The sequence below is a fragment of the Chelonia mydas genome, chromosome 9 (assembly GCF_015237465.2).
Source record: "Chelonia mydas isolate rCheMyd1 chromosome 9, rCheMyd1.pri.v2, whole genome shotgun sequence".
Lineage (NCBI taxonomy): Eukaryota > Metazoa > Chordata > Testudines > Cheloniidae > Chelonia > Chelonia mydas.
Genome location: NC_057855.1, coordinates 15,926,763 through 15,948,773, shown reverse-complemented (window position 1 = coordinate 15,948,773; position 22,011 = coordinate 15,926,763). Strand labels below are relative to the sequence as shown.

The 22,011-nt window shown below is 42.0% G+C and overlaps 1 protein-coding gene across 34 annotated transcripts in view; it reads right to left on the bottom strand.

The window, feature by feature from the left end:
- The window catches only part of TNIK (TRAF2 and NCK interacting kinase), a 299,590-nt gene that overhangs the window by 74,414 nt on the left and 203,165 nt on the right, over positions 1–22,011 (bottom strand). For 19 of the 34 annotated variants that reach the window (XM_043521888.1, XM_043521874.1, XM_043521886.1 and 16 more), the window contains exons 8-12: positions 20,805–20,859; positions 19,742–19,820; positions 11,732–11,907; positions 8,538–8,616; positions 6,855–7,059 (exon numbers count right to left, since the gene is read on the bottom strand). In XM_043521888.1, the coding sequence (XP_043377823.1) occupies positions 6,855–7,059; positions 8,538–8,616; positions 11,732–11,907; positions 19,742–19,820; positions 20,805–20,859 (594 nt within the window). The remainder of the gene's footprint in view (positions 1–6,854; positions 7,060–8,537; positions 8,617–11,731; positions 11,908–19,741; positions 19,821–20,804; positions 20,860–22,011) is intronic. The other 15 variants (XM_037909663.2, XM_043521885.1, XM_043521883.1 and 12 more) reach the window with 1 other exon arrangement.

The window sequence follows — 22,011 nt, the reverse complement described above, 5'->3', positions numbered from 1 at the left end:
GGACAACAGAATCTGACACACTGCTTCGAATACAGTCAACAAATGTGAAAAGTTAAGGGGCACCTGTGATCTCAGTGTACACCCCTGTAGGATGGAATCCTGCCAACACAGCTACAGCATTTCTGTGTCCCTGGGTCATCATTTGAACTTTAATTACCTTCCGAGTCAAAAGGCTCTGGCTGTAAGTGTCACTAAATCCTTTTAAAAGTTAATAACATACTATCACAGGTTTCTTTTACTCAAAGGGATGATCCTTCCGTTAAGAAGACCTCATTAAGCCAGTTTCAGGACACACTGTACTGTACTGTACTGTGTGTGTGAGAAATATGCATATTCAGCTACATTCAAGCTAAAATTCCAAGTAATTTTTCAAATACTGTTTTGATGCTAAATAGTTAAGGAAGGACAGGACTCATTCCCTCAACCAATATTGGTTAAGTTGTAGAAGACATTAGGAGGTGGTTCCTTTCTGTGGCACTGACTGCTTTTCTTCCTTCCCCTTCATAGCCTTTCCGAATCACATATTCCCCACTCCCTGCTATGATAGACGTCACCTCAGTCCTCTCACTGCTGTCATTTTCCCATGATCAAAACTGAAGTCAGGTACTCCTGGCAGAATGCAGGTTTGAGGATATTCCGCTCTGGGGTAAGGAAGGAGAATAATGCATTCACCTCAGTGCCAGAAGGATGCGGACCAAGTGAGAGGGATGTCACAGAACTATCACAGAAACTGTGAAGACTAAGGCTGAGATTTTCCCATCTGCCTAGTGGATTTAGATGCACAATTTTCACTGAAATGAATGTGCACCTACATCTCCTAGCTGGCTTTGAAAATCGCAGCCTAAAAGAATAAAATATATGTAGGTTGGTTAATTGACGACCAAAGGAGATATCCCCAAGTGTTTGACAGGTACGAACAGAAGTTCTCAAGCTCTTGTTGGAGGCTTGTAGAGAGCTGGCTCTCCTCTTTAGTTTCATCAACTGAACTGCATTAAAAGATCACTAACAACATTCAAAACTTTCTTGATTTTACTTTTTCCATGTGAGCATTTTCTTTCTGCGTCACAGGGATGTCATGAGATTGTGAGTGGGAGGACAAGTGTCCATGAGCAAGTCTTCCTACTAAGCTGTGGTCTACACGATGAAAAAGTTCAAGAATCCCTGATTTAGGATCACCAAAGGAGGGATCATCATACTAGTGATGAGATGACATCAAGGAAAGAAATGCTGAAGAAGGATTTCTGTATGGTGAGCTCTGTTAGGTGGGGGAAGAGGCCATTGCTAGTGAAATGTTGGAAATTCCATGTCTTGGGCTATTTAAAAATAGACAGGACAAAGCAATAGAAAATGACAGGAAGATGGGCTAGATACCCTGACAGGCCTTTCCCGTCTCTAATTAATATGATTCTATGACATAAGTAACCATATTGCATTTCTGAAGCCCGAGCATAGCATCCTTCGAAGTCATTCTCTTTGGCACTGCACTGACTTCCAGCTGACTCATTCATTCATTCAGCTTGGCCTTCTTTATAGGGATTTATTATGTGTCTGGACACTCTCTATAAACACTGATACATCTGACACTACTAGGCAGGCTGACTTACAAGCCCAAAAAGAGCCACAGGTGCAGGGTGTTTGTGTGACCCAGATTGGGTTTTAAAGGCCAATTTTATTTTATTTTGAAATATCAGTAGCCTCCATCTTCAATCTGCTCCCCTTTTCCTCTTTTTACAGTGATCTGCTGATGGAGAGCTGCAATCAAGATACATTTTCACTGATCATGCCCAGTGCTCTCCAATCAAACTTTTAAACAGTATAGAGCATATTTTGCTCTTAATTACACCAATATAAACCAGGAGTAACGCAACGGAAGTCAGTGTAGAACTGCTGCAAGCGAGAACTGCCTCAGGTCCAAAGTAAGAATGCCCTACTGCTGTGAAAGGGCTTGTCCCCACAGTGGGGTAATGCCCGCTACTCTCTAGAGCAAATTCCAAATATTAAAGTAACTTCCTGGGGGCAATAAACTCAAGGGACTGGCAATGACATCCAACCCAATGCACTTGCGATTGCTACCCTTTGGTGACTGTTCGGTGCTCTCAGTCCAGTCCCTGGTGGACAGGTGATCATTACCACAGTTGACACTAATTGGCATCCTTAAAAGGCTATGTAGACCAAGCTTCCCATTCACCCATGGCAGTGGTTCCACGAGTTAGGATTGAGGCATGCTGACATTGGGCACTACCCTCTTCTGTGGATTCTACCCTCTTCTGTGGATAGAATACTTCAGTCTCCTGGTCTCATGCCGTGACCCCTTTCATGAGCATTAAACTCAAGTGGAAAATTATAATAGTTAATTGTTGGGGAGAGAGGGACAAGGAGCCCATTTGCCAAGGTCCCTGAGAGCAAAGCAACTTTGTTTTCACTGAGCCCCACTTCACTATTTTTCTGCTACAATGTATTTTTTTAATGTTCATTGCTAATGGAATAGGTGCAAATGGGATATGGCATGCCAATATACCTGCTATAAATTATGCCCATTGAGAAGTTGTAGGAACTCATACCAGGGATGCAGAGGAAATGTTTATGATAATAGAGGCTAAAACTAGATGTGAGAAAAATGAAACTAAGCAAGAGAAAGTATAAGCTGAATATCGGGGAAAAAATCCATGTTGGCAGTGTGTAATGGGGAGGCATGCCCCTTTAAGGGCTGTGGGGACAGTCAATCCTAGTTATTAAGGATGCATATCTGAGCAGGGTTCAGCTGATTCCCCTATAAGGAGCAGCAGGAAGCTGCAGCGAGAGTGAGTTCTCAGGGAGACCAGAGTGGAGTGCAAAGGCTGCTGGGAGGGAATAGGCTCCAGCAGAGAAACCTGGGACTTCAGACAGGAAAGGTCTGGGAGTGGCCTGGTAAGAGAACAAATGGATGGCCTTGAGGAGGAACTTGAGAACTTTCTTTGTTTTTTATGATCATAAAACCAGAACCTGAGAAGGGCTGTGAAGGGAAAGTGTGTGTGAATTACTGAAGAAGTTCCATGAAGGGGGAAACTGAGGCGGGGACTGCTTGCTGGCCACCTTGAGGGGCTGTTTGGTGCCCTATTGCTTGAGCCATTTAAAACTAGAATAAGACAGACATTGTACAGAATGATCCTGAATTTGCAAGGGGAAGGACAAGCCAACCTAACAGGTCTTCCTATCCCTGCTTTCTACATATGTTCTATGAGATTCCCCACTACATTCATAGCTACATCCTAGAAATATGTATAAACAGACTAGACAGACCAGTTATATGTCATAGTTAGGGGGTGATTTTGTTGCAAGGTCACAGATTCCATGAATTCCCCCCTTCCTCTATATAAATGGTCATAAAAGGTCACCTCCACTGTGGAAATACAGGGCTAGCTCTGTGACTTCAAAACAAAGTCATCCTCCTAACTATGGCATATACATAGTATACCTACATCTAATTCTACCTACACATATTATAGAATATAGATATTAAAGTGGCAAGAACCACACAGAATGCACAGTCTATGGATGATTTATCTATTGCCAGAAACCTGCCTGCTCTGGATAAAATGTTAAAACAAACAATGTCTCAATTAGGAACATAGGAATTGCCAGAGTGGAAAGACCAGTGGTCCATCTAACCAGTGCCAGCTGCTTTAGAGCAAGGTGCATGCAACCCCACAGCAGGCAATTATGGAATAACCTGCCCTAGGGAAAGTTTTGTGCTAACCCTGAAGCACGAGAGTTTACATCCCCTCAAAAACTCTATTTAATCCTTACTATAGCAATTCTTGATTTCTTGCCATCTATATAAATGATAGCCAATACATATAATAAACAAGACTGTTTTTTCTCTTCTTACTAACACTAACGGCTTGTCTACATGGGGAAAAGGCCTGGAATAGTTATTGCTGAATAGCTGTTCCACACTAGCTCCCTGCACTAACTCATACTCCGTACCAAGAGTGCCTTTGCGCAGTTTAGGGTAATCCACTTTGGAAATGGATTACTCTAAATTTAGCACAGAATAAGAGCATCTACACAGGGAGTGACTGCAGAATAGCTATTGCATTTTATATTCACCCCCTTGCTATTTCTGCACTAGCTTCCCTATGAATTGCCCATGTAGACAAGCCCGAATAACCTTACTATTGGTTGGAGGTGGCAGTATAAAACTGATAGAGAGATCTTCAGCCATATAGGCAACTCCACTTTCACAAGCAGATCCCAAAGGTGGCAGTGAAAAAAAAATCCATGTGCACCTGCAAGCCCATCCCCCCACCCCCATCTGGGGTACCTAAGTATCTCTTTATACATGCAATTATCCAGTCCACATGAAGATATTTTTGCGAGTGCCCATAACCCCCACATTTCAAAATTTGACCCAAAGTGACTTATGAAACAGCAGCAGTTGTAAAATTTGAAGACATTGCAAACAGTGAAACCAACAGATCATATTAGTTTGACTCATAATGCCAGCAGCTAGAGGGTTTTCACTGACACGCTCTTATTCAGCAACTTGAGAAAACCACCAGTTTCCTGACAAAGACAATTGCTGCTGCTGCTAAAAACACCAACTGAGAGCACAAGATATACCCTCAGACACTAGGTTAGCCACTGCTTGACGCACAGCTTCTTGTGTCTGCTCTACGAGAACACACAAGCGGGGGCAGAGACTTGGTGTGTACAGCCTCAGATGTAAGAGGAAGCAAGGCACAAAGTTGCTTTTCACAAAAATTCAGCAGTCATTTGAAATAAGAGCATGAGACAAAATGAAATGTTGACATCAGAATCGGGTTTGGGTTGAGGATGCCGTTCAATTAGGGCTGCACTTCCTTCTCCTGCACTGTGTGGCATGACAAAACAGCTGAAAGCCTTCTGTCTCCCCAACCCCTTTGGCTCATAATATATTTCCCTCTAATTTTAAAACCTAAAATTTTAAAGGGACATGTCAACTGGGAAGGAGGCAATGAGAGAACAGCCCAGGGTACTTTTCCAGTTACCCAGAGTTAAGGCATTAGTTTCAATAGCTGGATGCAGTGACATCGATTTTGAATAGAAGGAAAATGAAAAGAGAAAAGGGAGTGACTTTTCCAGAGCCACATACAAACTAGAGGACTGATCTTGCAACATGTTCAACATTTCTAGGCCCAAATAAAAAATGAGCCCCTCACAGGAGAGATCCCTGTGGAGCCCAGCCAAGGGGATTAGAGCTCTAAATTCAAACCCTGTTTGGGGAAGAGAGAGAATGATTTGCTTCAATTTAAAGGTAGCATATTAATACCCTACTAAGTCGAGTAAGTATTGTATTTATTATAGGATTTCAGCTAATCTAGTGTCTGCTTTTATTCTGCTCCTGTTCCATTTCTCTATTGCTTGCAGCAACATCCATTTGCACAATGGCAGAGTCAGCTTCCCGTATGATAGTCCTCAAATAATCACTTACGATAGTGCAAGGGATTTTTTAGTGTGTGGAATCCTATTCCTCTTTTCAAAGCTACGCTTGACTCATCAACAGTATAGAGAAAGAAGAAAAAACCTGACCTGCAATTTATCAAGTGTAGAACATGCTGCACACTAACAATGTTACAGACCAACACATCTACCAGACTGGAAAATGCTTAGCTTGTGCTTTGCCCCTCTGCTGTTTACAGCCCTGAAGGAGGCTAACAGAACCACCTTGAAGAACAACCACTCGCTGCTCTTACAAAGCGTACAATCAGCTGCTTGAAATTCTTTCATGTCTAAGCTTTTAGCCTGAGGTATATTATCCAGTGCAATGGACCCCTAGAAAATGTATAGAGATTTAGGTTAAATATAACAGATACTTCGACCGGTTCAAATTAATGGGGTGGATGCCCTGATAGCCCATTTGCTACAAAGTGTTTTTCCTACCAGTGACCTCTTTGCAAAGCTAGTTTAATTGCTCTTAACGTACGGACCCTTAAATGAGGCAGTTGGGATGACTCCAGGGTGAGACAGACAATAAGTTTCTTTATGAGAGACCATGTCAAAAGGTAGAAACAGGTGAAACCCCTCTACTCTTTCGTAGACCATTCTGTAACACAAGAACAAAGGGGTCACTCAATGAAGCTAATGGCTGGTCAATTTGAAGCAAAAGGAAGTACTTGATGCGGTATGTACTCAGCCTCTGAGATTCATTGATACGCAGAGTCAAATACTATAGTTGTATTCTAAATGGGATGGATAATTTTATGACCAAAAATGTTTGTAGTTAGTATGCTAAGACCAGGGTAATCAAATGTCATGCTTAGGGACATAAACTAATCATTGCAGAAGCCAGAAAGGAATTTGTCCTGCCCCCTCCATGTACATCATTGCATAACAGGGCTTAAGATGGACTTCAGTGGTACATAGGACCTGTGCAGATATTATGGGGGATTTTCAGCTTCCTCTCAAGCATCAGGCACATGCCACCACAAAAGGAAGGATAATGAATTTGCTGGACCACTGGTCCAATCTGGCATGGTAAACTTTAGCGTGTGACAGACCTTAGAACAAAATGCATCTACAGGGGAACCTCACATCTGACAAATGTTTCTGGGGACTCTTTTCTGTTCATTATAATGAATGCTCATTACCTTAAATGAGCCTGATTGACTTCAGAGGAGATGGTCACTTGGACAGCCTGGTGAAGAGTAGTATAAGACCACACATAGAACAGGGATGGACAGGTTTTATTTTCAACAAAGCATTTTGGTTTGTCCTAGCAAGGGTAGAACATATTCCTTTTAAACAGGTTGAGAGCAGTATCTTAGTTCTCCTACAAAAAATATGACCCATTGCAGTGTCATTTAAAAGCCCATTTCATGACCCTGAGTAATTACCTCCTCTAGCCTTCGCCTTTGCTCTTTCTGCTCCTCAATCCGCTTTTGCCGCTCTGCTAGCAGTTGCCGCTTGTGCTCTTCATTCTCTCGCTGCTGCTGCTCCAGCTGCTGCCGTCGGAGGGCTTCTGAACGTTCCTTATTTGCTAGCTGAAGCCTCAAGAAATCCCGTCTCAGCGTTGACTCTCCAGGCAGATTTAGGATGGAGCTTCACAGGGAAAAAGCATCAGAGGCGTTCTAACCATGTGTTTATGCTCCCGACAGAGAAATTCTGCATGTGTATTTATGTTTAACTCCCTTTCCCTTTTGGCTTTGCATTTTGCCATTGAAAGTATAACAAGTGAAGTGCTGGCACAGTATTTGGTGAAGGAAACCAGGGAATCACAAATGGACGAGGTAGAACAGTTCAGAGACTTGCCAGGTGAGATGCAGCAGTTGTTCTGCTGTCTCATTTTTTACATGGGTTCAGGAGACAACAAGCTTAGTGGTGGATCAGCCTTGAATTTGTGGCATAGCTCACATGACGAGAGGGTCATCACACTGTTCACAAACTCACTAGTAATTTATGTCTCTAAACCAAAGTCCCTTCCATTGCAGTGGCTTGCACTATATTTAGTTGTTCACAAAGCAGATTTAGTGTGAATCATTGAAATAAAAATACCAAATTACCTCAGTAAAACAATGGAATAACCTGATACTAATTACAATGATTCTTAAAAATGTCAACAAAAGAAAGTTCAACCACTGTTTAGCTTGAAGAAGCAACCGGAAAGGTTTCATGATGAGAAACTACACATAAATAGGGAGCTATACTTGGAAATAAAGGACCACATGGTCAAGAACTGTCTTTAAATTGAGCCTACAATTTTACTACACCTAAATTCCTGCCCATGCAGTTTCCCACATCTAGGTTCTTGTGAGCATAAACATTTGCATGTGCAAAATTCCTTCAAACATGTAAATCAGTTAGTTAAGCAAGCTGTGTACTTAGCCATCTAACAGTCTGGTTTGTTTATGCAAATATACTTGCATTTACAGTTTTATGTATATAAGATGTGAAAAACTGCAAGAACAATTTTAGAGGCTTGATCCAAATGAGTATATGGAAATGTTCATCTGTATATCGAAAAATTGGTCAGATTAGGGATAGAAATTCAGACATGTTAGGGGGTGGATACTGCTGATAGGACCTTGACAGCCTGGCGTTGATGAATTTTGAGGCCAGTGACTAAGCAGGCAAGTTACACAGCTGTCCACATATCATCATATGAAAGAGAAAATACAGCTGCTGTTATTACCCTAGGTTTTTAAGAAAGAATAGAATAAAATAATTATCACTGAGAGATCAATGCAGTTTTAAACCCTCAGTGTACCAATGCTCACCAGTGAATAGTACAATATATGGAACCTCTGCTTCTTTGTGGAATTAGCATACTGTATTGTAAATCGCAAAGAAAATAAGGTATTTCTGCTTCTTCTCGGCCTTCTGGTCAGGGTGAGCCATAGCATCAATTTAATATCCAGGCATCATCTATCAGAGGGACTATATATCCCACCTTTGCATGGGATAGACTCAATGACCAAATTGGTCTTTTTCCATCTCTAGCTCATACAATCCTATAATCCTAACCAATTTTGTACACAGTCAGAGAGATACAAGGGGAGAAATGAGCACCTGATTTTTACCTGGGTTCTCCAGAGTCATTTTCTTCTTCCTCTTCCTCACTTCCACTGTATTCATACTCTGTCTCATCTAGGAATATAACTGAATGTTAGGTTTCAGAGTAGCAGCCGTGTTAGTCTGTATTCACAAAAAGAAAAGGAGTACTTGTGGCACCTTGGAGACTAACCAATTTATTTGAGCATAAGCTTTCGTGAGCTACAGCTCACTTCAACGGATGCATAAAGTGGAAAATACAGTGAGGAGATTTATATACACACAGACCATGAAAAAATGCATATTGTAAGGAGAGTGATCACTTAAGATGAGCTATTACCAGCAGGAGAGTGGGGTGGGGGGAAAGAAAACCTTTTGAAGTGATAATGAAGGTGGGCCATTTCCAGCACATTTCCAGGACTTAACAAGAACGTCTGAGGAACAGTGGGGGGGGAGGGAGGGGAATAAACAAGGGGAAATAGTTTTACTTAGTATAATGACTCAAACACTCTCAGTCTCTATTCAAGCCTAAGTTAATTGTATCCAATTTGCAAATTAATTCCAATTCAGCAGTCTCTCGTTGGAGTCTGTTTTCGAAGTTTTTTTGTTGAAGGATAGTCACTTTGAGATCAGAAATAGAGTGACCAGAGAGATTGAAGTGTTCTCCGACTGGTTTATGAATATTATAATTCTTGACATTTGATTTGTGTCCATTTATTCTTTTACGTAGAGACTGTCCAATTTGGCCAATGTACATGGCAGAGGGGCATTGCTGGCACATGATGGCTTATATCACATTGGTAGATGTGCAGGTGAACGAGCCTCTGATAGTGTGGCTGATGTGATTAGGCCCTATGATGGTGTCCCCTAAATAGATATGTGGGCACAGTTGGCAACGGGCTTTGTTGCAGGGATAGGTTCCTGGGTTAGTGGTTCTGCTGTGTGGTGTGTGGTTGCTGGTGGGTATTTGCTTCAGGCTGGGGGGCTGTCTGATGAAGTGAGCTGTAGCTCATGAAAGTTTATGCTCAAATAAATTGGTTAGTCTCTAAGGTGCCACAAGTACTCCTTTTCTTTTAACTGAACGTTAGTGCCCTTTACTGGACTCATTTGTTTTTCTACTGCTTGAAGATCCAGATGCTCTGGTATGAGAATAGAAATGGGAGTTTTATTTTATTTTATTCTGGGAAAATCAGTAATATTCTCAAGTTTTTTGCCCAAAAAGTCTGATTCTAAATGAGGGCCACAAAGCCAAGGAAATTTAGTCGAAAGCTGAATGCATTCAGCTTTGACTAAGAATACAGCAGTCACTGTGCAGTGGCTGTCTGACATGCCGTACACTCCTTTGCACAATGGGATGAGTTAAGGATGGAGTTTCAGTCTAAATTCTGAGTACAGTGTTCCCGATTCAACACTCAACACGGATCTATATCAACAGAGCAGAAAGATGCTGATGTAAAGACAGAAACTGCCAACACCCTTTTGTAAAATAAAAATAGAACATTAAACAAATGACAAATGTGTAAAGTACAATTTCTAAACCTCATCTCCAGGAACACTCTTGCAAAAGTTAAGATCCAGGGCAGAATTCTACAGCAACAAGCCTGTGAAACTGGGATTTAAATACTGTTTCGAAGGCATAAACTTCCTTTTCTCTAAATATATGCACTTTTCTCTCTCCTATTAATATCCGTATTGATATTTCCCAGTCAATGAAGGCGTCTACATAAATACCCAATTACAATGCTGTTCCACATTCTGCAATTTCTTTTGGGCTACAAGTGAAATGTAGAATCTTTATCAGATGAAGAGAATTATAGGAAAAGAAAGGCTCACATTTATCCAATTATTTTCCATCTCTAGGGTACAAACTTCATTTGCCAGCCTAAATACATTTAATACTTCACTAGTATCTGGCTTTATTGTTTTCATTTTACTGAAAAAAATATCAGGAAATGGAATTTAAGCATGAAAAAATGATATTGCTTAAAAGAAATCAGAGAAATAGTGATGTGTTAATTGGCTGGATTCTACAAAAAAATTCAGCCCTTGAGATCAAAAAGAGAATACAGTACACATGCAAATGTTGGCACTGGCAATATATTATTTTAACAAGTTTGTTTATCTATTGAGTCCTCCTTTTATGAGACTTCACTGTGCCTCAGTATGATTTAAGTCAGTTCATTGAAAATGTATTTGTTTCAATTGGTTAGTCCTGTAGCAGACATTGTTGTAAACTCTTTGGAGCAGAGACTTGGTTTTTATTTGTACAGACCATTGCACAGTTTATAAATATGATTTGTGTTGTGCCATTTTATAACATGACATAAGAAAATATGACTTTAGTGGGTTCCACCTTCTGTGTCTGCATGGTGTGTATACATGGGTACATACTCAATTATACATGCACACTCACAAAGTGTTTAGATTCAATATTACAACTGCGCACTAGGCCCCTATCCTGCTCTTAGTGAAGTGAATGGTAAAACTCCCATTGTCTTCAGTGGTGCAAGATCAGATGCTAAATAATAATAGACATTAGATCTGGCCAAGAAATGATTTTTGTTCCTGTGAAAAAATTAAACAAACACAAATTAGTATTTGTTGATTTTTTTTCCAAGTTACTGGGTTTTCATTGAAAACCAACCCCCTAAATGTCTCAATTTTTGTTGTTGTTTTTAACGAAAACTTAAGAAAATTGAAGAGGGTTGAAAGCAGACATTTCCTGCCCCCAAACAAAACACATTTTTCATCAGAAAAAAAGTTTTGAATGAAAAACTTGGACCAGTTCTAATAGTAATGGTACTTTGGCTTTGTCGACACAGTCTGAGCTGTGATTTAACTGACTTGGTAGATCCCTGCAGCTCCCCTGGTGTGGACTCTTATTACAGGTGCAGAATGCTATATTTTAACTTTACTTACACAAGAAAGAAATTAATTTAAGCAAAACTGAAATCGCTTACCCTTCATTTAAAATAAGAGTGTCTACACTTAAATACGTGCACCCATTTAATTAAATCAGTTTCTAAATGAGTAAAATTCATGTTCAAACTGTGACCAGCCCTAAGCATAGTCTGATCTCAGTACAGCATCATGGCACAGTCCTTGGGGCAGGGACTCTATTATGTGTTTATCCTGTGCCTAACACAGCAGGGCCTTGGTCTATGATTGAGGTCCCAGGTCCTACCATAATACATATAATAGCCTCTACTGCTTGGCTGCTAACCTTTTTCTCCTCGCTTCTTCTTAGTCCTATCAATATGGTCCTTAAGCTGAATGCGAACCTGCCTTTCATTAGGCTGGTCTCGAATAAATGGGTGCTTCATCAGCTGTTCAGTTGTTGGTCTCTGACTGTGGTTCTTCACCAGGCAGCTCTCAATGAATGACTGGAATTTTTTAGACCTAGCAGAGAAAGAAAAATATGTAACTGTGTTAAAAAGAAACCACAAATCCAGAATTACATCCAGTAAAAACGAGTCAGACATTTTCTGGATATTTAAAAGGACCAGCCAGCTTGAATTTTTTTGTTTGTTTGCAAATTGACTAAATTTTTAAAAATTGGATTATTGTTAGAATGTATCCTTTCAATAGTATTTTTCTGAAATAATTTTCTCATCTCCTGTTGTTGGTTAGAAGGATCTCTCTATTGCTCATTATAAAACACAGATAGAGGGAAACAATTATTTATAACTATCTATTACTGCATTTTCTATGCGGTAATGGATTTCTGGGGTGAAGTGGGATAAGCAAAGTGATTTACTTTTACTCAACTGATATTACACAGATTTTTAAATATTTATAGTTTGTACAATCTCCTACTCATTCTTGCTGTTCTTAGCCCTTCACTTACTCCCACCAGGAGCTTGGTCAGCATGCACTAATCCCATAAGGCATTACATCTTGGCTATAGTATGTTTGTGAGATCTACACTGTCAGCAGGTATCCATACTGCTTCAACCTCCACCCATTTGTGGATCAAAACTAATGACCTGCCATTCTTGCTGTGCGGGGTAGAAGTGGGAATGAGGCTGTGTTGACTTAGCCTGGCCCATCCTCCCCTCCTTGCCTTGCTACAAAGAGTTAAACTAAACTCCAGCCAAAGCAAATCTGAGAAAACAAATTTCTCTTGGCCTCGGATTTTGCATATCAAAAGTTCTGCCTGGAACTAATTTCAGCACATTATAAACTCAAGAGAATAAGGATTTACAAGAAGGAGATGCTGACAGACCGCTATGGTGCATGTTGCTTTAGTAAACTGGAACATTTGTGTAAATTAATGTCAGAAGCCAACTGATATTACAGAATTGCATTGAGAGGTAAAACAATAAGCTTTCAGGGATTTTATTTTTAAACTGTCAGACTGAAAAGTGATTTATCTTCTAAGTACTAATCCATACAAATTGGGATGTGAAAATAAAAACTACTGGCTCCAATAAAATCCCCCATCCTGATTTATTAATGAGCAAATCTCTCCTATCTACCCTGCCTCTAAAGAACAGTTTCTTGGTGGATTCCAGAAGGAGAAAGTTGGATGAAGCTTTATTCAGCCCAGTTCTTTGTACAAGTTAAAGTAGAGACTGAGGCTCTGAGCCTGTATTTTGATCCATGTGGGCAGACCCCTTCATGTATGTGGAGCCACAACAGCACTGAGGATCTAATTGCAGGATCAGGGCCTGGATCATTACAGAGAAATGAAGCCAAAGACTGTACTATCTGGTATGCTGGACAACAAAAGCAACTGAAAACATCTCATTTAAGTGAGACTCTATTTTATAGAATCTGTTTGCTTAAAACAAACCTTGCAAAAGTAATTTGCTGTCCCCTGCTGAAGTGAACTACCCCAAGAATCAGTGTTTAATTACATATTTAAAGTGTTTATTTGACAGTTATTGTACATAAATACCAATTGGTTATGAATTGACTCTTCCTTGGGTTTAACGGGGATATAAAAGGCCTACATGTAAATGATCATGAATCCCAGCTGCCAGTAATTTGATTTTGTGTTGCAGTACATTCCATTAGATTAGTACCTCCTGTTTACCCAGTCTGCTTATATGCAGTACTAATATTTTAACATACACATGAAAGTTAGTTAGGTATTGACACTACAGACCACAAAAATGTCAAACTAAGTCAAATTATATTATAAGCACAGATATTAGTGAGACATTCAATGTTTTACTGGAAAGCAAATACACACTTTGCACTGCCGGTCTGACAGGTAGTCTTACAACAGCACTTAAAAAGTGGCCTCTCTTTGCATATGTGCATGAGATCATCTGTGCATGTACTTTTCAAACATCTGCATGTGCATGTAGTGAAATTTATAAAACCTACTTGTATACTTTTCTAGCAAGCTCTGGCTTCTACTTTAAGGGGAAACACTGCAGAACTTGGCATTCTCATATGGCTTTAATCCTAATAAGGCAAAACTTTGCTATTTCAAAAGTTTTTCACTTTGAGTTTTTGGATTTTTTTGAATATGAAATTCAAAGTGAAATTCAGGGAGTTGGAACCTTCTTGAATCAAAGGGGAAAGAAGGAGCGCCCAAATCCCTATGAAACAGACCTGCAGCAACACACAGCTCTATCTGTAGCCCTGCATTCTGTCACAATGCAAGTCCTGGTTAGCATACAAAACAAAACCCAGCTTTCTGAAAAATGACCTATAAAGCCCTGACAAGGATGGGGCTAATGGAATGCCCACCTTCATCCGGAAACTGCTAAGAGTCCTGCGGGTAACATGTTGAACAAATCCTCCTGGTATTCAGCAAGTGTAACATGTGAGAATAACCGAGCATTTCTTTAACAATGTTATGGTTCAACACCTAAACCACGCAACTTTTCAGGGCCAGGTTTTGTGCTGGGGTAACTCCATGGAAGTCAATGAATTTACACCACCGAGAACATGGCCTTCCGTTTTGCATGTTTCCAACAGGAAGCCTGGTAAAACACATCAGTTGCACATGAGTTTCACTTTGAGATCATGGAAACTTTCAACCCCAAAACTGAGGGTGAAACTCTGGGTATGTGAACCTGTGTGTATCAAATCCAAAGACCTTGTTTGTACCAAGTTAGCAGAGGCAACGCAGACAAATGTTGCATAACTCTAATTATTAACCTGTTTTACGGATGAGAAAGATGAGGTGGAGAGGGTCAATGACTTGGCCAGGAACACAGAGATTTGTTTACTAAATAATAAGAACAGTCAATGCTTACACAACACTAGAACTCACATCTGCCTGACTGCCAAGCCTGTGCTAAGACCATGCCTTTACAGTTTTTTTCCTTCTTTGTCCATTCTCAATTATATTCCCCCTCCCGACTTAAGCAACTGGCATGTGATATGTTGTGATGACAGAAGTAGACACAGCTGTGATTGTCTGGCACACAGGTTTTCCAGCTTCTAACTGTTAACTAACCCACCCACAGTCAGACCTATCCTCCACCTCATTCTTTTGCTCTCTGTGGAGGAAGGGATGTGAATAGGGGAGAGTCATACAGGATTACTGTAGACAAGAAGGAAAGGCTGAGTAGTCTGTTCTTGTGAGCACACAGGGACACCCCTAGTGCTTCTATGATCCTAAGAAATGCAAATGATAGGGGGGAGATGCATAACTAATCACATTATGAATGATGTATGAAATAACCCTGTTATACAGCACTTCACACTTTAATAGCGCCTTTCACCCACCGCACTCGTAGCATTTCACCCATGTTCATGAGACTTGCTCCAGGTCGCATTGTGAACCAATGCCAGAGCCAGAAAAGAACACTCAGGAGTCTGGATTCCCAGCCCCTTCTTCTAACCTCCGTCTGGACGGAGAACAGGGACAGCACTTCCTGAAGACAGCTGCATGCAGCTGGGTTGTTACACACACTCCCTCAAGTGATTCCAGAAAAGAAAGTCAAGCCCAAATGTCTGACACTCCAGAGTGCTCACGGCATACAGGGCATAGGCCTGCCAAGAGCCAATGGAGCTCTGTGCAAATTAAAATGGCCCAGGAAGCCAGAATGTGGTTCACAAGGTGGGGCAAGGCGAAACTATCAGCTACGGTCACTGAGAACCCCTGAGTGCCAGGGCTGCTCAGAGCTAGTGCCTTCCTGACCATAGCCTCTTCAGAAGAGGAGCAGGGGAGGAGGATGTGGCCAGCCACACAGCTGCATGTCTTTAAAGGGGTACTGTTCTTCTCAGCAGCTCCAGGAGCCACAATGCCTCCCAGAGACCCACATAGCATAGGGCAGAGCTCTGCTTTAATGGGACAATCAGGCTCTTAAAGCGTGTGTTAAAGAGAAAAGCCTGGGTTTCACTCTTTGTTCCATCTCCAATTCACTGTGATACCTTGGGGCAAGTCACATCACCTCGCTGCCTCAGCTCCCCCGTGGGCATGCACACACGTAATAGTACTTCCTTAGCTTAGGGGTGTGTGCAGATGAAAAGTGTTGTCACAGAGGAAACACCACGCTTAGCATAAACAAGGAGAGATGTGCTGGGTCCAAGTGTTTACGAAAACAGCCCCAAAATTCAAGCTTCATTTGCTTAAGAACTTCAGGGGCAGAAAGTAAATCATCATATCATGCTGATTTGAACCAGAAGAAGAAGATTACAAGGAGCCAGCCTTTAACTTCAAAGAGAAGCAGGGCTATTTTAAAAGCAGGTGCAGGAGTTCATCAAGAAACCAGGCAGACTGTGTTTCTACAGGGGTTTTTCTATTTGCAACAGCAGGCAAGATCCCAAATCCTTTCTACTTATCAGTGGATTTCACTGATTTAACTTCTTCATCTTCAACCATCAAGGGTTTTGCAGCCAGTTAGCCATTTTTTTCCTATGGAAAAATCCATCTTCATCTCAGTGCTTTAATGTGGTTGAGGTCAATATTACTGCATATGGAGAGGTTGATGGTCCTAAGCCCATTTAAGACTACTTGTCCTGGGAGTGGAAAGCACAAAACACAGAGAAGAGCTGCTGATCTTTGATACCCAGCAAGCTGGATTTTTAAATTTTGCTCTTCTCCTGTGATTTTAGTACTTGTGAAAGATGCCAGACTGCATTCTGGGGATGTGCAAAACTTGCACCACAGAGGTCTGAGAAAGCATTTTGGGCAGTTCAATTCTTTTGGGTTTTGCATACACAGCTTCTTGTTCTGCTTCGATTAGACCCAAAACCTCAGGCTAAAACTCAGTCAAAAGCATTGACTTGCACCTGGCTTCATGTTGAAGACATTTAAAACAATGTCAGATTACTTGGTTTAAAATCATGAACTAACCCATGTTTGGCACGTAGTTGTCCAGAAGTGTGAGCCTGTTGGTACTTCATCTGAGTTTCAAATTCATAATGAAACCTAGCAAGACTTACATAGCTTTGCTGAGAATAACAGAGCTGTAAGAAATGGAGAGTAAAGGCTTCTATTTATCCACAGAACGGAACCAGCCCCAATAAGCATGCTTCAACTGTAACTCAGAGAGGGGAGTGTAAGCAAAATTCAATGTCCATTCAACCCTTGCCTTTGCTGCAGACTGTCAGGAAGGATAGACACATCTATCAGGCACTAGACAGAGACCACCATTTCATTTCAGAAAGGTCACCCAGTGGCCATAAGATAACGAGTTTGGCAACCACAGACCTCGGCTGGACTTGAACAGATCTAGAAGTGAAAGGTTCTGTAATTGATTACAAATCCCTCAAGCCATCCCATCCCCTTAGAAGTTTTTAATTCTTGCTCTCTTCTCTCCAAAAAGAGAGGCTGCAGGGGTTAATGATATGAGGGAAAGAACATGACAGCAAAGTGACATGGTGGTGTCACAAAAGCCGTTTTCCATCCAAGTAGAAATGGACCCAAAATTCAGATGTGGATTTCAAACACCCCAAAAATCAATGGGATTAGGATTCAGGAGGGCCAGTGCAGCTCATCCGAAAAAAATGGGAGAGAGGTGCAATATATGGGTGTGAGTTTAAATGCCCCAAAGTCTAGGGACATTTAGCTGAACAATTATTGCATCCCTTCAACTTTCTGAACATAAGAACAGGGAAAGTTGGGCTATACTAACAGTGAGCCAGTTAGCTGGAATATGAGGGAAGGGTTGTGTATCGCTGGAATATGAGGGAAATAACTTGCCCAAGGTCACATGCAGTGTGTGGCAGACCCAGATATGGAATTGGTACCTGGCTTGTGCAAGACGGATTAAAATACTCCAGGGACATAGATTGCAATTTATCAGAACAAAACAAAACAAAACTCCTGCTACTGTTCAATTTTACCTTAAAGTGTGGGGGGGTGGGGTCAGTGATTTCTTTCTTCAGCTGCCTTCTTTCTCTCTGGAGGCTCAGACTGCCTTTGGCTATGTCCACACGACGAGCTGGGGCGGTAATTTCCCTGCTCACACATGCATACTCGTGGAAGCTTGATGAGAGCTAGTGCCTGTATAAATAGTAATGTAGCTACAGTAGCACAGGCTGTGACCGTGGAGGCCTGGCTGAGCTGTGCCGAGTACAAACCTGCCTCAAACTGGTGGGCATGTACTTACCATGGCTCAGCCATGTCTCTGCTGTTACCGTGGCGACACTGCTATTTATGCTGGCGCTAGCTCTCGCTGAGCTACCATGCGTATTTGGACTAGAACCGGGGAATCACATCCCCCTGGCTTATAGCACAGGTGCAGCCTTTGATGAATAAATACAACACAACACAAACCCTCTCGCTTACATCCTGCAGTCTGCCTTGTGCAGTAACAGCTAACTCAAAAGGTACGTTGGCCGAGCAGTCAGAGGGGTGATTCCAGCACGTGTAGACATACCTGAGGTAGATCTGATCTAGCTAGCGTGAGTACCAAGAGCAGTGAAGGTGCAGCCCAGCAGACTGCAGTCTGGGCTAGCCAGCAGAGTGTATTCCCAGGCCCTCTGGCAGACTTGTACTTGGGTGGCTAGCCATGCTGCAGCCGCTTCTCTGCTATTGCTTCCCATGCTAACTCGATGAAAGGTACCTCTGTACGTCTACATGCGCTGCCATCACAGTTCCAGTGGCAGCACAGACATACCCAGCGTGTAAGTGGGAGACTGGTGGCTCCACAGAATACATGTCTGAACACCTGTCTGCTGCTGGATCGCTTCAGGTGTCAAAAGGAAGTTGCACAAGAGCCTGCAGTTCACAGATCATCATATCATACAACCTCCGTACCTCTCTCTGCAGACTTCTGAATAACCACTGTGGATACTGCTGGGCCTGTGTGTGTTTTTAGAGGGTGTGGTGCTCTTCGGATGCTGGTTTCAAACTAAGATGTGCCAAGGAATTCAGTGATCGCTCCGCACAACAGACATACCCTAGAAACACTGCCACTTGGACCTCACTTTTCTTCGAAACCTGCCTTTAACTGTGCACCCACTTACCTGGGCTCTCAGCACTAAGGGATGAGAGGCAAAAATTCTACCACCAAGACAGCACTTTTTCCCTCCAACTCTATACCCCTAGCACTAAGTTGGAGCACTCTCCCTCTGTATCACTAGCAGTCAGGGTGAGTGGCAGGACTCTCTCTCTCACACACACACACACATATCCCCCCCCCCCCGCCCCCCACCCACTAAGTGGCAGGGCTCCCTATCTTTTCTGGCTAAACCACAGCTGAACCTGGGATGAGAAAATTGTAGAAACCAATGTCCAGTACACTTTAAGGGTTCCTGCTTACATCAGCACAGTAACAGAACATCTGCTGGGCTTCAGGGATTCTTTTAATTTTGTTAAAGGGTGTTTTTTATTGGAGTGTCCTGGTTTTCTTCAAGATGCTGTTGCATTTTTTTTCTTCCAAAATTTTAAAATAAAACCCAAACTTAGTTCAAATCTCCACATTCCTGAGCCTTCAAGATAAACTATCCCTTTTTGGAATGAGTAAATGTTTCCACTTGAAAATGGAATCTCTTTGGAAAGAAATGGCAGCCAAGTGAAGTGTCATGTGGCTTCAGGCTGCATAAACCGCTTCAGAAAAGCCAACTCTTCACTGTGAAATGGCAACATTAGAGAGCTTCTCTCTCTGTGTCTCAAAGAGAAGTTGTCACGCCACCCACACAGTGCAGCCAGATGAGACCAAAGCAATCTTTCCTTAGGGCCTGATCCTGTACCCACTGAAATTACACTGGTGACTTCACTAGAAACAGGATCAGACCCCTAAACCTGTAAAGAGTTTACAATACAAACAAGTGATAACATTGTACAGCATTTGAACTTCAGTTTGAAGACCAGACTCACCACTTCTTTGATTTCAACCGTGGGGCTGGGTTCCGGGGGATGAGGAACAGAGCTCTCATGGGATGCATGTCACAAAGGGCTAAAAGGTACAACAAGAGACATTAGATAGGGCTGGCAGCGGAAGAGATACAGAGCATTTCACAGATAGAGCATATGTTAGGGGCAGGTGGAGAATCTAGAGACAGGATTTCTCTGAAGTAACAAGAACTCCAACATACCACTACACAGAGGGATTTGAATAAATACCCCTCCAGAGGCACCTTCCAGCCCAAGGAGTGGCATGATTCTAGAGATGGGCTGGCGCTGCAAAGCTTGGATCAAGATCTGAACTCCCCCAAGTTTTGGGGATGTCTGTACCCTGGAGTTTTGGTTTAGAGTTAGGGCTAGCTATGAGGTTTGTATGCCTGCAGCTTTGTGTTTAACCACACTGACAGGCACTGATGCAGGTGACAGCTCACGTATGTGCTGCACTTCAAAGCCATACCATGTGGCTTACCACCAAAGCCATACCATCTCTGCCCTGGTTACTTTTAACAAACAAGATCCTAGCATAAAACTGATAGGAGTCTTAACAGGTATACGAGTTACCTAAATGCATCAGCTAAATCCTTTGCATTGTTATTTGTGCCACAAGAAAGGCCACTGAAATAATACTCAGCGCATTGACAATGTTTTTCATCCATACACCTCAGAGAGCTTTAAAAAGAAGGGTAATTATTTTTTAATCCCCATTTTAACTAGGAGAAATTGAAGCCCAAGATCACAAGTCAGTGAGACAGAATCCAGGTCTCTTGACTCCCATTCCAGTGTTCTATCCACTGGATCACATGGACTTCTCATAGCATCTAGAAACCTTCCTGTTTCAGTTTGCAACAGTCACCCCCTCTTCTGGGCTCCCCAGCGCACCCTTTGTCAGTCTTGTTTAGATTTTTCATCTCCTGGAGGTGGGGACTGTTTGTATGTAGTTTGTTGTACAAAACAGCGTGCGTGGCTGGTGCTTAGCAAATAAGAGCAAGTTACAATTTAGCCATAATAACTCAACCAAGGCAGCGCATCTACTTACGAGGAGCACCTTCTGCCATCTCGATGGCTGTTATCCCCAAAGACCATAAGTCACTCTGAAAAACAAAATACAGAGAAATGTCTAGGGCAGAAGAACCTTGTAACAACCAAGAGTCCTCTGAGGGAGGAGTGTCAGTACTGCACTCCACAGAAAGGGTGTCTGGGCTATTTTATTACTAAGAGTCTGATCTGTATTCTCTCTCTCTAAGTCCTTGAACTCCCAGCTCAGAAGATTTTCTTTTATGTTTTTTTCATTGTCAGTGCTTTGGAGTAGGATTCCCAGTGGAGATGTGGTTTTAACTTTGTTTGAATGACTGAAAAACAATTGCCGTATGAGAACTCAGAAGCCCCAAGATCCAGTGTGATCATGTTTCAATAATAAAGCAATACATCTTTTGAGAGTAAAAATACAGAAACTCAGACACATGATATTTCAGCCGCAGCAGCAGCACTGGGCAACTCTATGCTGAATTGTTTCACCCTGCTCCCTCTTCCAATACTGCCAGCTTCTGAGTTGTGTGCACTTTAACCTGCAGCCCTAACAGAACAAGGCAGAGTAGGATGTGCAAGCACAGGATACCTCTGGACTCTCCAGACGGAGATACACTGACAGAGTAAATAAGAAGTGAATATGATTCATCCTGCTCTATGGATCTTTCCCTCTCCTGGGGGTGAAGCAATTTCTCTACATGTGGAAACCGTTCCTCAGATACCACACCATTCATACCAACTTCTGTGGTATCTGCTGTACCTTCTCTCCTCTCCCTTTTTACTTCAACACACTTGAAACATTTTAATACTTGTGAAAGGAGTCAAAATGGCAGTCACATTGCCTGGGGTACTCTGTCGACAGAGGGACAAACCCTGATGTCCTTATTCAAGCCAAATTCTCACTGGAATTTTTGCCTGGGGATGGACTAAATCAGAATGGATGGCCAGTTCATGCCTTTTTTTATTTAAGGCATCTTCACTGGCGTAGCTGAACATGTTGTGTGTATTCATGATGTAGTAACATACTACCGTCCTCTTGTTACAGATGAGGAAGCTGAGATAAAGAGAGGGGAAGTGACTTGCCCAAGGTCATATGCAGTGTGTGGCAGACCCAGATATGGAATTTGGACCGCTCGATGACTTGTTTACACTCAGAAGTTTTGCCTCTGACTATACCAGTACAGTAAAGCAGCAGAACCCTTCTGCTGTGGACACAA